This window comes from Pipistrellus hanaki (genome assembly GCF_964339955.1).
Source record: "Pipistrellus hanaki genome assembly, chromosome: 2".
Lineage (NCBI taxonomy): Eukaryota > Metazoa > Chordata > Mammalia > Chiroptera > Vespertilionidae > Pipistrellus > Pipistrellus hanaki.
In genome coordinates, this window is record NC_140504.1 from 161,064,135 (window position 1) to 161,080,163 (window position 16,029).

The 16,029-nt window shown below is 42.3% G+C and overlaps 1 protein-coding gene across 12 annotated transcripts in view; it reads right to left on the reverse strand.

Annotated features, from left to right (window-relative positions):
* Positions 1 to 16,029, reverse strand: part of FGGY (FGGY carbohydrate kinase domain containing) — a 395,380-nt gene that overhangs the window by 124,901 nt on the left and 254,450 nt on the right. For all 12 annotated transcript variants that reach the window (XM_084872970.1, XM_084872965.1, XM_084872968.1 and 9 more), the window contains one exon: positions 12,853 to 12,960. In XM_084872970.1, the coding sequence (XP_084729096.1) occupies positions 12,853 to 12,960 (108 nt within the window). The remainder of the gene's footprint in view (positions 1 to 12,852; positions 12,961 to 16,029) is intronic.

Below are 16,029 nucleotides of genomic sequence, written 5' to 3' on the forward strand. Positions count from 1 at the left end.
GACCCTCAAGTTCCCCCAAAAGTTTCCAGCCATGTCTGAGGGGCAGCCTTGGGGTGGAGGCAGGCAAGGAGCGAGCTGTTCCGGCCCTGGATGCTCCGGGCCTGGCCTCTGTTGCTCTGGTCCGTTCCACAACCAGCTGCTCCGGGTCTGGTCACTGCCGCTCCCGGCCTGGCTGCTGCTGCTCCGGGCCTGGCCGCACCCGACCTGGATGCTCCGGGCCCGGCTGCTCCAGGGCTTGGCTGCTGCTTTTCTGGGCCTGGCTGCTCCCGACCCGGTTGCTCTGGCCAAGCTGCTCCAGGACCGGCCACTCCGGGCCTGGGTGCTCCTGGACTGGCCACCCTGGGCTTGGCCGCCTCCGCCTCAGGCTTGGCTGCCACTGCCCCAGGTCTGGCTGTTCCAGGCCTGGCTGTTGCTGCTCTGGTTCTGGCTGCTGCTGCTCTGGGGCCTGGCTGTTGCTGTTCCAGGCCCGGCTGTCACTGCCTTGTGCCTGGCCACTCTAGGCCTGGCCGCCGCCATTCCAACATTCTGTCCTTTTTTTTTTAAACGCATTTATGTTGCAATGTTGGCTGCTGAGTTGAGTTCTGACTTAGTCTTCGATTTTTCAAGATCTTCTTTGTATTCTGTCTTGAGTAATTTTACTATCTTTTGCTCTCACTTGATTTCTTCACATTGAAAACTTCTTCGGTTTCTTCCTCCTTGTCCTGGAAGCTCAGCAGGTTGGCCTGCAGCACCCCTTTGTTCTCTGCGGGCTCCTGCGCGGCTTCAGCCTGTTGCCAGGGGTCGGCGCCGCCCAGGAAGCAGCCCCTGGCCTTGGCTCCGTGCCCCGCGCTCAGCGGTCAAAGGCCCAGGGGCACCCCCCCCCCGGGGGGGCCCTGTTGCCCGGCTCCTTGCTGGCGACCAGTTGGCCGGTGTCCGGCAGGGGCTCCTGCTCCTCGTTGCGTTCCTCCCAGTCTGGAGCTTTTTTTCTCCTTCCCGCTAGGGGAGTCTAGCATCAGAGTCAACAGACTGTCCTCTGCGTGCAATGTGCACGACTCCAGGGGCTCTGCTTTTCGCCTCTCCCCTGGGGTTCCGCCTCACAGCCCTGTCTCCCTCTGCTTGAGCCTGGGTCCCCAGGGATTGGCCTAGAACTGGGGTTCAGAGCAGTCGGGACTGGGGCTCAGCACTGCCGGAGGTTTTGTTTCTTCCAGCCAGGGCAATCCCGCATCAAAGTCAACATTCCGTCCTCTGCATGCAATGTGCGTGACTCCGGGGGCTCCGCTTTTCGCCGCTCCCTTGGGATTCCGCCTCACAGCCCCGTCTCCCCCTGCTCGAGCCTGGGTCCCCAGAACTGGGGCTCAGAACTGGCCCAGAACTGGGGCTCAGAGCTGCCGGTCCTGGGGTTCAGCCCAGTCTGGGGCTTTTATTTCCTTCCTGCTAGGGAATGCCAGGCAGGCACCCAGCCTTCTCCTCCTCCCCGGCTGCATCCTCTCCACGCGCGCGCAAGTGCCTGCGCGCAGCATGTCTCTGTACCTTAGGCTTTTTCAGCTCCTCTGATTTTCCTTCTGGTTTTCTCTTTCCTTCTTGTTGTAGAATTTTCAGTCAGTCGACTACCTATAGCTCTGGGCAATGTCCACTTTACATTTTAGTTGTATTCATTGAAATTGTTGTGTGCTACTACGGTTAGGTGTCTACCTGAGCAGCCATCTTGGATCCTCTCTGTTTCCTGATATAGATTTTTGCCTGAGGAGATGCCCCAATCAAAGCCATAGAGGACTGCTAATATTCAAGACATATGCAGCCTTCCAGGCTAAGAAATGAGAGGTCAGAGTTCAAGGCAACTACAGCAGTTAGTAGTAAGGTAGAGGTAGTGAGAACCATAGAAAGGGAGCTCAGCATTATGCATATAAATGTGACACTAATCTCTGGATGATTTCTGAATTACATTATAAGTAACCCAGCAAAGAACTCAAGAGGAATTTCAGAAGGTGCTAGCATAGGAGAGACAAAATCTGGAGTTCAAGTTGAGCTAAATAAATTATCTTTACTAAAGAAAACAAAACAAAAAAAAAATCAATACTCTTTAGAGAAATGAGAATCCAGTGTCTTAGAATATATATCAAAACACAATGTTATAAATATGACCTCATAATTACTAGACATAGAAAAATAGAAAAATTAACCCACCTTTGGAGAAAACCATTTAATGAACAATGACCCTGGGATGACACAAATGTTAGAATTAGAAGACAAAAAATTTAAAGCTGGTAATTTAACAGTGCTTAAGGATATAATAGATAATATTATCATAATTAATACAAAGATAGAAAATAGCAAAGAAATAGAAACTACTAAATATGAAAATTCTATGACCACCATTAACAAATGATAAGTACTGGCAATGCTGTTGGGAATACAGACTGGTGCGGCCAGGATAGAAAACAATATGGAGTTTCCTAAAAAACTTAAATATGGAACTGCCATTTGATCCAATGATCCCATTTCTGGGAATGTATCATAAGAAATTCAAAACTCCAATCAGAAAGAAAGTATGCACTTCTATGTTCATAGCAGCACAATTTAAAATAGCTAAGATCTGGAAACAGCCCAAGTGCCCATCAGCAGATGAGTGGATAAAACAGCTGTGGTGCATCTACACAATGGAATACTATGGAGCTGTAAAAAAGAAGGATATATTACCCTTTGAGGCAGCATGGAGGGACCTGGAGAGTATTATGCTAAGTGAAATAAGCCAGTCAGAAAAAGACAAGTATCACATGATCTCACTCATATGTGGAATCCAATAAACAAAATAAATGCATGAACAAAATAGACCCAGAGACATGGAAGCATGGAACAGAGTGTGGAATCTCAGAGGGAAGTAGGTGGGGGTGGGAAGTGATCAACCAAAAAACTTGTATGCATATATACATAACTGATGGATACAGGCAATAATAAAGATTTAAAGCCGAAAAAGGAAGAAAATTCTAGTATTGGTAAGTATATCTGAAATAAATATTTAGCGAATGGGCCTAGCTGCTAACTGGAGGTAACAGAGAAAAGATTCAATGAACTTGAAAACAGACCTAACAGAAAGAGTATCTAATTGAGGAGGAGAGAAAAGAAAAAGAAAAAAAACCACACAGAATCCCTCAAGGGCCTGTGGAATACTAGCCAAATTTTTCAAATATGTATACTTGAAGTTACAGCAGAACAAGTGAGAACAAATGGAGTGCAAAAAGATATTTAAATAAATAGATGCTAAACTTTCCCCTCATTTGGTGAAAGACAGCAATCTACGAATTCAAATCTGGAAGAAGAAGGATAAATCCAAAGACCACCACACCTAAGCACACCATACTAAAAACCAGATATTAACAGAAAATCTTAATAGCCAGAGAAAAATAATATACTGTACATAGCAGAAGAATAATACAAATGATGGTTGAGCCTTAGCTGGTTTGGTTCAGTGGATAAATGTCGACCCGCAGACCCAAAGGGTCTCAGGTTTGATTCTGGCCAAGGGCATATACCTTGGTTGCAGGGTCCTCCACGGCCGGGCCCTGGTCTGGTGCATGCAGAAGGCAACCAATTGATGTGCTTCTTTCACATTGATGTTTCTCTTTGTCTTTCCCTCTCTCTCCTCTGCTCTCTCTAAAGATCAATGGAAAAATATCCTCAGGTGAGAATTAACAAAGAAACAGAAACAAAAAGCAAAAATGATGGTTGACTTCTCATAAGAAAAAAAATGATGCCTAAAGATAAATGCAAATAAAATTCTGAAAATTGAAAAATATTAAATAAATCCAAAAGATGGCAGAAAAGAAGAAACAGAGAAAAAAAATAATAGGCATAATAAATAGCAAAATAGAAGACTTAAATCCAACCATATTCATCTTTACATTAAATATAGTTAGATTAAACACTCTAAATACTCTAAAAAAGCAGAGATTATAAGACTATAGAAAAGCAAGACCCAACTCTATGACATGTACAATAAATGCACTTGACATAGACTATGACAGAGAAATGGTGGTTTGGCCAATGGTGCTGGGAAAGGAGGTGGAGAACCAAACATGAACTGGTGATATATATTTTGGACTTAGAATCAATAGGACTTTGTAATGTAATGGATTGGATGTTGGCAGAGAAGGAAAGTGAGTTAAGAATTAATCCTAATTCTCTGGCTTTAATAAAATATAAATGATGGTGCTCTTTACTAAGATGAAGACAAATAATGGAGGCTCATCTTAGGGGGTGTATCAGTTACTACAGTCAGAAACCTGGGAGTAATTCTTGACTTCTTCCTCCCTCTGCCTCCCTGACATCTAATCAATCTTCTACATTGATAACAGTGCTATCCTTCAAAAATAGACCACTCTCTTTTATGTACACTTCACGTCTACTCCATCAGGAAATCCTGTTGGGTCTATCTTCAAAATACATAAAAATTTGACCACAATTTACCAGCTCCCCTGCCATCGTTTCTCAGCTGGACTACTGGACTACTGCCTGGACTACTGGACTACTGCCTCTTTCTGGTTACCTGCTTCTATCTGCCCCACTCTCACCCCAGAGATTATTCCCAACATAGCAGGTTTATTATTCCCAACAACCAGAAGGATCCCTTAAAAATCTGTTATATCATAGCTCTCCTGTGCTCATTAGTCTCTAATGGCTTTCCATTTCACTTGGAATAAAAGCTAAATTTCATACAGTGGCCCCTGACTACTAAGTGTAGTGTTAATAATACAAATTTTTTTTCAATAAATGGAGTTACACATATGTTGATATATATGAGATTTTATATGTATGTTATTTTGTTGTATTGGCAACAAGCTTCAAAACTTCATATGTCAAATTTTCTGAAGGTGCTAGCATCATAGATATTTTTATACTTAAAAATGTCAAATTTCATGCCAAAAAAAAGCACATTTGTGGTAAGTTTTAACTCATTATTTTGAAGAAAAGTGCTGCTGAATACTTCAGGAAACTTATGGTGAACATGTTCCATCTCAAGATACTTTTGAATGTTGGTTTAAATGCTTTAAAAATGATGATTTTGATGTGAAAGACAAAGAACATCCAAATCAACTGAAAAAGTTTGAAGACCAACCATTATAAGCATTATTGAATGAAGATGCCTGTCAAATTCAAAAACAACTTGCAGAAAGATTAAACGTTGCTCAGCAAACAATTTTCGATCCTTTACAAGCAATGGGAAAGATTTTAAAGGAAGGAAAATGGGTGCCATCAACTGAACGAAAGACAAATGGAAAACCAAAAAGCCATCAGTAAAATGTTGCTTCAAAGGCACAAAAGAAAGCCTTTTTGCAACGAATTGTGACTGGTGATGAAAAGTGGATTTTGAGAATACCAAATGCACAAAATCATGGGTAGATCCAGATCAACCATTAACATCAACTGCAAGGCCAAATCACTTTGGAAAGAAGACGATGTTCTGCATTTGGTGGGATCAGGAAGGTGTGGTGTCTTATGAGCTTCTAAAGCCAGGTGAAACAGTTAATGCTGATCACTACCAACAACAAATAATCCATTTGAACCACGCTTTGATTGTGAAATGACCAAAATGGGCCAGAAGACAGAGAAAAGTAATTTTGCTTCATGATAATGCACCATCACACACTTCAAACCAGTTAAAGACACATTAAAAGATCTTGCCTCGGAAGTATTAACCCACCTGCTGTATTCATCAGACCTTGCTCCTTCAGATTACCACTTGTTCCTCTCTATGGCACATGCACTTTCTGAGCAGCACTTCAAAATGTACAAAGAAGTGGAAAATCGGCTCTCTGAATGGCTTGCTTCAAAACAAGAAAAGTTCTATTGGGCCAGTATCCACAACTTACCTAAAGATGGGGGAAATGTGTAGCTAGCGATGGATATTACTTTGAATAAAGCACTAGTGATGTTTTTCTTGAAATTATCAGGTTTCCTTTGATTACAAACTCTGCATTATTAACTGGAACACCTAGTACCTCTTTGAACTTATTCCCTACAATTCTCATTTTGGTTCACTCTGCTCTATCCATGTGGCCTCCTTGCTATTTCAGTAATGCCCAGGCAGGCAACCTCCTCAGGATGTTAGCACTGGTTGTTTCCTAGGCCTGGTAGGTTCTTCTCCAGCTTTCCTTTTTTTCCTTGTTGTTTGTTTGAATGTCATTTCAATGAGGTCTATCTTGACCTCACTTAAAATTGCAAATTGCTTGCTGATTTACAAGCTTTCCTTCTCTATTACTTTGAACAACTTATATCACCAAATAAGATTAATTTACTTATTGCTTTATGATATTCTTGTGTATTATCTGTCTCCTCTTGTTAGTTTGTAAGCTTGACATGGGGACAGATTTTTGGAGGGGGGACAGAAGAAGCAGTTTTAGTCACCGATTTTTTTTTTCCATCAGAACTGTGCCTAGCACATAGTAGGCACTCAGTAAATAGTAGCTGTGAAAATAAATCCTTCCTATACAATAAAGAGATAATAGACAAATGGTCATTACACTGTGAAGGTAATGACTGATCAGTAGGATGTGAGTTACAGTGCGGTGGAAAGTGGCGATGGGTGGGTGGCCAGCTGAGGCAAGCAGCAGCAAGTTACTTACACACAGATTCATGCACAGGACCAATGGTATCACTATAAGAAAATTGGACTTTATTCCATAGATCATTGGAGAGCTATCAAGAGTGACGGGGTCATATCTAGGTTTAGAAAGATTGCTTTAACTGCAACCTTTAGAGAGGGTATTGTGGACAAAGTCTGTATCTTCCCAACATTCATACATTGAAATTCTAATCTACACTAATAAAAGAGAAATATGCAAATTGACCATTACTTCATGACACCCACAAGCCAATCAGGAGTGAGCATGCAAATTAACCTGACAAAGATGGTGGCAGCCCCATCCTGCAGCAGCTCTGGACCTCTGGACAGCAGGCATGCAGGTGTGGAATGGCCGGGTGGTGGGACGCCTACTATAGTGGGAGGTAGAGGGAGCTACAGAAGCGGCACTCCAGCCAGAACGAAGACTTTGGCCAGAGCAAAGATGGAAGGTGGCTGCCAGAGTGAAGGCCTGTGTCCTAAGTGCCAGAGGAAAGCCAGTGCCAGCAGCTAGGGGAAGGAAGGCCTATTGCACGAATCTTTGTGCAACAGGCCTCTAGTCGCAATATAATGGTGTTTGAGTGCCGGGGCCTTAGGGACATGATTAGGTCATGAGAGTGGATGGAGTCCATGAATGGGATTAGTGCCCTTAGAAGGGTCTGCAGAGTCCAGAATTCTCCCCTTCAGCCATGTGAAGACACAAAAAGATGGCCCTCTACAACCTGGAAAAGGGCTCTGGCCAAGCTGACACTGATCTAGACTTTCATCCTCTAGAATTGTGAGAAGTAAATTTCTGTTGTATGTAAGCAACCCATTCTATGCTACCTTGTTATAGCAGCCCCAAATGATATAGGAATTAGAAGGGAAAAGAGTAGAAGCAAGAAGGGAATTGGCTGTGTAGGAATCTGGGTTGTATGTAAAAATATAGTGAAGGCCTGGGCAGGAGGAGAGTTCCAGGAGCCATTTGTTTACGCAGTTGGTCCCTGTATCCATGAAGTCATTCCAATTAGCTAATGTGAAATGCTGGGGACACACCTATGTCTACATATAGATCCTGTCAATATTGATATGCGTACGTCTCTCTCATGGCCTCACAAAGCCTGCCAACTGTACTTGCTTCACAACACTTGAGCAGAAAGTCACTAACTGACAATAATTGCTTCTCAAGGGAATATACAAGAGAACTCTAAGAAACACTCAGAAACACATATCCCCACTAGTCAGACCCAGTTCTGGAAAGGTCTGGGGCTTGTGGGAGATGACGGGTTTGAATCAGGCTCTCCCACTTACAAATGAAAGACCTTAATCAAGTTCCCTTACTATTCTGTTTATTCTGTTCTATTTATTCATTAGTAAAATTGACATCATAACACACATACACATGCTGTGAAGATCAGATAAAATAATGCATCTTAATAGAGCCTAAAAACGCTTGAAACTTAACACATATCCCCAGCAGGCTGAAGGGCAGTGCAATCTACTGTGATGTGCAGAAATAAATTATAACTATCAGTTGTATATCCAACTTTCCCATAAGATAGCACACTACTAGAGGACAGTAATCATATAATAATATTCTCAACTGATTAATCACGAATGAATGAATGAAGAAAGGAATGAAATCACTACCTCCATAACCAGTACAGCACTGTGAATACTGCAAGCTCTTCACACACAGACTGTCTGTCTTCCTAAGGCTAGCCTCAGGCTGACTGGCATTGATAATGAGGGAGGAGGCCAGGCAAACCGCTACATGTGACCCTGTGGCTCAAGTTCAAAAATTTAAATTCTGGGTTCAAACGATTCAAAGGTAAACCCCAACCCAAGCCGATGATCCCAGAAAGCCAATGTCATCACATGAGTGGCTTAGAAACTTGCTGTAGCCTTCCATCCCCGCCACCCCCCACAATAAAAGTGACTTCAAGTACGAGAGGCAAGGGTGCATGGAGAGAGAGATGGCCAAGGTCCAGTTGGAAATGAGGTCCGCATCTGGATGCAGTGAGTTTAAGTTCTGTGGAAAAAGTCTGGGCTAAAAGCAATGTGTTTTGCACAACTGCTCTGGAGAGAGTATTGACAAGCACGAGGCAATCCTTGATGGGTGCTTGACTGATGTAACTGAAATCAATCATCTGTGGGGTGCGAGTGTGTGCTTTTCTAAGGGGAAATAAATATTAGAGGCACAAGCTTGAAATGAGTAAAAAATGAGTCCAAATCTCAGTCAGATGAAACAGTAAGGGTTCCAGAGCCAGAAAAGATCCTATCCTATTTTTTCTTCATCCTGAAGTTAACCAGATGGACATTTTTTTTTTTTTTTGCAAAGTACCAATTTATCCACATGCTTGGAATGAAGAACTTGCTTTGTTTTGGAAGATCTGTATTTAATTGTAGAAATGAGACAAAATATCTATTTTTCAAATCTAGAGTTTAGATCATTTTTATTTTTCTAAACTCTCTTCTTTTCCCTCCTTGGCTTCGCTTCTCATCTTCATGCTCCTCTCTCCTGCTTTAGAGGATGTATTTACGACTGTGATTAGAATATACTGGGGACAATATAATAATGAACAGACACTTTCAGACATGGCATATGGGAGACGATGTGCATTTGAAACAAAACATAAAAGATGCCACTTCCTCTTATGATGTCCTTTATGACGGCAATGCGCTGTCATGAAAGAACAAAGGAGAAAAAGGAAAGGAAAAGGAGAGGTGAATTGCAAGGGAACCATGTAGAAAGGCCATTGTGAGGGCATCAGTAATCTCTCCAGGCTGTGCTTACTACTCCAGCTTTCAATTCCTCAACCTACAAACATGGACAATATCTGTTCCTATCTTACAGGGGTTTTGAGAGGACTAAATGAGATAGTACGTGCAAAACTCTTGAAATGAAATCAGGGAAATAAGCCTTCAAAATATCAGGCGTTGTGATTGTTTTGAATGCCATTCAAGGATTAACAAAATTATGTACACAAATCCTTGCTGTGGATAAACACACTCAGTAAGGTGCGATTATTGTTGTTACTACTACGGTATTACCATCATTACTATTCTCATTTTACTTTTTGTTTCTATCTCTTTGCTTGCCCTCCCTGGACTGATGCTTTAGGAGACTGTTTTCTTCTTGATTCAGATTTCAACCTATTATGCTAGTGTTTAAATTTCCTAAGATTTCATTCTCTGTAAGCCATGAGTCAATCATGCCTCATCCATATGTCCAAGGAAACTACAGATGTAGAACTGCACAACATGGAATGACAAATGCAGCCTGATTACTTGATGGTGCACAATCAACTAACCAGATAAAGGCCAACAATTCTCATGACTCCTATGAAACACCATCCTGGACTTTTATGGGAGGTTTTTTTTAATGGTAAAGAAGTTATAATTTTTATTTAAATTCTGGCTCAGGAAGGAGGAATAACCTACTCTTCTCTGCAATAACATAACATTTGGATGAAGATGGCTTATATCCATAGCAACAGAGCAAACTCAGAGTCAAATACTGGGAAAAGCATTTCCAGACTGACACAGATGTTCAATTTGCATACCAAGTCTCTGAAAACCTGTTGATGGACAGCTTCATGGACAATGCATCTGGCACAAAGACTTGGTTTACTGGATCCTTATCCTTGTTGTAAAAAGCCTCTGGGCTGTGTTTCCTATGAGTTCTGTGTCGGCTAAGGGTGATGGCACCATGATGCAAGGTTAAAAAAGGCTATATTTCAGTAATGGGTTTCAATGTGTCACAGAAAAGGAACAGATATTTACATTGAAAGCTGTATAAATACATGGCACTGGTTTAAACAGGAGAATGTAAAGCTCCCTCCCAATGTGCTGTAGACATTCAGTGATGTCTCACTCCCATACATTTCCAGCACTGGTTATTAAGACCAATCAGATGTTATTTACTTTACACTCACTGAGCTTGCCTACTAGACAAGGAGCTCCTTAAAACCAGGGAGTAATGGGGGTCTAACTCATTTAATTAATCTCTGCAGTGTGTCACAAGAGCAAGGGCAAAGAATACGCTCTTGGAAGCCATCCACCAACTATGCTTCCCTGACTCTAAAAGTGAATTTGAAGCAGCTAAGTATAAAATAGCAACACACTGAGAAATACTAGATATTAATGGGTACTTGCATCTCCATCCAGCTCTGGATCAGATCACTTCTTAAAATTTTTTTCTTCTTTTATTCTTTTTCCTTCTTGGATCAGATCACTTTTTAAAAATATATACATTTTTATTAATTTCAGAGAGGAAGGAAAAAGGAGAGGGAGAGAGATAGAAACATCAATGATCAGAGAGAATCACTGATTGGCTGCCCCCTACTAGGGATCGAACTTGCAACCTGGGCATGTACCCTGACCAGGAATTGAACCATGACTTCCTGGTTCATAGGTCGATGATCAACCATTGATCCATGCTGGCTGGGCAGGTCACTTTTAATTTGACTGAATAATTTAGCAGAGTTGGTGGGGAATCAGACCATAAACCAGTGGTTCTCAAACTTTCTAATGCCTTGACCCTTTAATACAGTTCCTGATGTTGTGGTGACCCTCAATCATAAAATTATTTTCGTTGCTACTTTATAATTGTAATTTTCTTACTGTTATGAATCATAATGTAAATATATGTGTTTTCTGATGGTCTTAGGCGACCCTGCTCGCAGTTCTCAACCTGTGGGTCTCAATCTTGCTAGCCGTTTTCAACAGGTTGAGACCGCTAGAAGGGTTTTTTAAGACCATCCGAAAACACAGATATTTACATTATGATTCAAACAGTAGCAAAATTACAGTTATGAAGTAGCAACAAAAATAATTTTATGGTTGCGGTCACCACAACATGAGAAACTGTATTAAAGTATCGCGGCATTAGAAAGGTTGAGAACCACTGCCATAAACAGATGATTTCAAAATAACATGTAGATGTGAGGTTGGGTAAGTGAGGCTAAGTCTCATTTTCTCTTGCCTTCCAGGTCTAATCCCTCCAGGGTCTGCCCATTTTACCTCGGTCATCAGCACCACAGTCTTCATCCACGCCCTCATGGCTTTTGGTCCATGGGTGAACCTACTAAAACTGGCCTCGGTGCCTCTAGTCACGTGTCCTCAGGCCTTCTTCTCAGTGCTGCTAGCCAGAGGTTTTATGACAGAGATCTGAACAATCCTGTCCGTTTTTCTAACCTTTCACTGGTTCCCCTTGGTCTTGGTCAACTAGATAAAATTCAATTCCTTAGCATGTTTTACAGGGAATTCTTATGATGTGGTCCCTGCCCAACTCTCTTTTATGGTAAGTCATTCTTCTAAGACAAGTTTATGCCACAGCTGAAATTCTGGACTATTTACAATTACCCTCAAATATGCCTTGTTATTTTCGCTCCCATGTCTTTGTTCTTATGCCAGTTCTCCTGCCTTGAAGAGTGTTCCGACCCTTCTTTCCTAATTTGTTTTTATTTATCATATAAGGCTCAACACTAATGCCTTCTTCTCTGCAAAGAGTCTCTGAACTCTGCTTTGTGCCAACTCTCTGCCTTGTACCTCTGGCACAGTGCTCAGTTCAAGTTTCTGGATCTCTGTATTCTCTGTTGGACAATTGCAGGAATTCAACAAATGTTTAGCAAGTACCTTCTAAGAACTGAGCTGGATACAAAGAAAGGAATTCCTGCCTTTAAGAATCTTACAGATTTCTGGAAAAGGCAGGTTAGAAAACCAATAAGCATAACAGAATATGATAAGAAGTAAAGTTGTGTCTTAAAGGACAAGTAAAACAATCAAGATGGTAAAGAACTTTGGGGGCAGGAGGAAAGCACACACAAAGGCACAGAGGAGTGGAGTAATCTAAGTCCTGGATAAGGCATGAGGAAGGCAATCTAGCCTTGGTGACAAGTATGGGTGTGGGACTGGAGGGGAAACACCACAAGGGAATGATGCACACAGAAAACTGTCTGAACTATGTCCCCAGGGCTATGGGGAACCATGGAAGGATCTGGACTGGGGAGTACCACGGTCCTTTTCACAGAATACAATATCACTTTTGCTGCCATGATAAAAGGATTGTTGGGTGAAAGACAGATGAGAAGATAGGTTAGTAATCACCGCCCAGATTGACATTTATTCCTCTGGCAAGCACGTGCTTCATATGCTCCATAGGTTATGAAAGTTAGTTCTGATTTAGGATCCTGCAAACCTTCCAGATACTCAGTGTATGGGTAGTGTGACAAATGAACTGGTCATGGGTGTAAAAACATTACAGATCAACTTACCAGTTTCCCAGTAACACTCTGTCCACCTTCATTCAGCCAGAACCCAGGAACCATGGCTGAGAAATAAGGGCCCCAGACACCTGGTACAAAAATCGGGTCTTTGCTAATCTGAAAAGAAAGAGACAAGGTCTGTGAAAATACTGACCTTTGGGCTTGAAGGAGCCTTCTCATCCTCCCATCTAGTGATTATATGATGATGGCATTTAGCTTCTTATTAAACAGCTTTCACAGGAGCAAAGTCACTCCCTCTAAAGGAAGGGCATGGCTTCATCTTTGGAAACCTTTCCGATAAATCCATTTAGATGCCAGGACAGCAAAAGAGATCAGTTTGGGAAGAAAATAGTGAGACATTTCCTTGCTGGATCCCCCTACATAGCGGACTGATTGTGAACACGATGTCCATTTTCCACCCATCCAGGTATCCACCCCCTTTGCAATGTGGCCTTGCAGCTTCTCTCATTGAGAGGTAGGGTCCCCACCTCTTGAATCTGGGCCAGCCTAGTTGTTTATGGCCAACAGAATGAGGTAGAGGGGACACTGTGCCAGTTTTCCAGGCCTCACCCTCAAGAGGCCTGTGTGTTTCTCTGCTCCACCTCTTGCTCCTCTACCTCTGCCATGAGAGCAGGCCCAGGCTCGCCTGCTGGATGGAAAGTCATGAACAGAACTACGTCAGCCCAGGCATTGCAGGTGATGCTTCACATATATGAGAGCAAAAACAAGATCAGCAAACCCTGTAGTCGACCAGCCGCTAACAAGCCCAGGTCACCAGAATCGCCTGGAGGGATGTGTGAACAAAAACACGTCCTACTGTATGTCACTAAGGTGCTGTATTTGTTTGTTACCTAGCATGTTTGTGGTAATTCATAACTGATACATACCCTTCCTTCTACCAGCACTTATTAATCACCCTACAGCATGCCATCTCCCTCTGTTGGGTCCTAGGGACACAGAGATAAATTAAGGTTCTTATTTTCAAGAAGCTGTCCATCTAGAGGGAGCTCCACAAGGAAATGAGCAAACAAAACAGTGTGGCCCAGACAGTGTGGCTCAATGGTTGAGTGTTGACATATGAACCAGGAGGTTATGGTTTGACTCCCTTTCAGTGCACATGCCGGGGCTGCGGGCTCAATCCCCAGTAGGAGGCAGCTGATCAGTGATTCTCTCTCATCATTGATGTTTCTATTTCTCTCTCTGAAATCAATAAAACCATATTTTAAACACACACACACACACACACACACACACACACACACACTCACACACACACAAGTACACAGTGTGGTGCACAGGATTGTAGAGAAAAACATAAAATGTGAAGGAGCACTGGGAGTGAGGAGGGAGGTGGTCCAGAGGTGGCTTCTTAGAGAATGGACATGAGCTTAGACTTGGAGAATTTCACCAGTTGAGGTGAAACAGCAGGACTTCATAGAAGATTGTGGTTCTGGCCCAAACTGGTTTGGCTCAGTGGATAGTGTGTCAGCCTGCGGACCGAAAGGTCCCAGGCTCGATTCTGGTCAAGGGCATGTGCCTTGGTTGCGGGCACATCCCCGGTAAGGAGGTGTGCAAGAGGCAGCTGATCGATGATTCTCTCTCATCGATGTTTCTAACTCTCTATCCCTCTCTCTTCCTCTCTGTAAAAAATCAATAAAAAATATTAAAAAAAAAAAAAAGAAGATTGTGGTTCTGCTGCTCAGTACGCCAGTGGGAGGCTCTGCCTGGCTCTGTCCAGGGAGCAAGTTCTGAGTGGACTCCTGTTTGTGCTCAGACATTTGGAGTCACATGCTTCTCATCAGACATCCTGGGTAAAGCAAGGCAGCAAAGACAGAGCAGTATGCTTCCCACAGCACTTCCCAACACGCCCAGGCCCTGCGCTCATGGCGTCTTGGGAAGTGCTGTGGGAAGTCCTTTCCTCAAGCACAACTTGTTTTGAGGGAGAAAAAGAAAGCACGTTCGTATATTTATGAGTGCTTTAATCCTCTGCAATCCACCTAAATATTTAAAAATATTTTTGTGAAAGCTGTTTGCATGCTGATGGCTATCTTGGCACGGAGGCTGCTCTCTTACCCGAAAGAAGAGAGTTATTTTCATTCTGCTCTGCTGATGACAGGTGTCCATACAGGACACTGGCTTCCCAGTAATAATGGTGCTGTTGGCAACAACAACAGCTAAGATTGAGTGGGTACTGACAAAAGGCCTTATTTTAAGGACATTACAGGAATTAAATCACTTAATCCTCATAAAAATCCTAAGGGAAGATTCTATCATTATTCCTATTTTATAGATGTGTAAACTGAGGTAGAGAGTTAAATAAGATGCCCAATGTGATAAAAAATACAAAGTAGCCAGACATCCCACTCTGCAGGTTCTAGATGCAGCTCTGCCAAAGTATGGTCAGGATTTTAGGCTGCCACTTGAATCCTTCCTTTGCCTTTCAAGGGCCGAAAGCAAGCTGTTATAACCAACAGGCACTCACTCAAACGGAAGGAGCTGGCCTTAAACACAAGTAGGTCAGGGAATCTTAATTTCCAAAAGACTTTTGATAGGTTTTCCCTGATATGTTTGTGAAGAAACAAGGAGAGAGCATGACTCAGTCCAAGTCCTATCTTGATTCTATTCCCAATGGCCATTCTAGTCAGTTCTGGTTTCTCTTTTTTTATGGGGATCAAGTGATTTAATTTCTGTACTGTACTCATAGGGATATCACACAAGGCAATCTTCCTGGGCCTCCTTTTTCACATTTCCAAAATGGTAGCAATGATATGAATGTTGGAGAATTTTTATAAAGATTAAATAAGCTATAACATATAAAGAGTGGATCATTTGCGTTAAATACCAAGTAAATCTTAGTTCTCCTTGAAATACGGAGTGTGTGATGGGCCAGTCAGGTGACTGGGTTGAATGACCATATCTCTGCAAAGAGGTTTCTAGATTTTTCCTTGGCCTACTGAGTCAATATTCTTGATAACGAAGCAGAAGAAGATATAGAAACAAAGCTATATTTTCAGCTGGTATAAACTTGGAGCATTGTTTATTATGGGCAAGTTCAAATAAAGATCTGAAATTGCTTCAAAGAGCCAGAATATTAAGTAACATACAAGAAGAAGATAGTTAACATTTACAGTTAAAATTTGCATGTCAAAGATAGTGGCAATATTCTCTTTCATGATATTGCTTTTC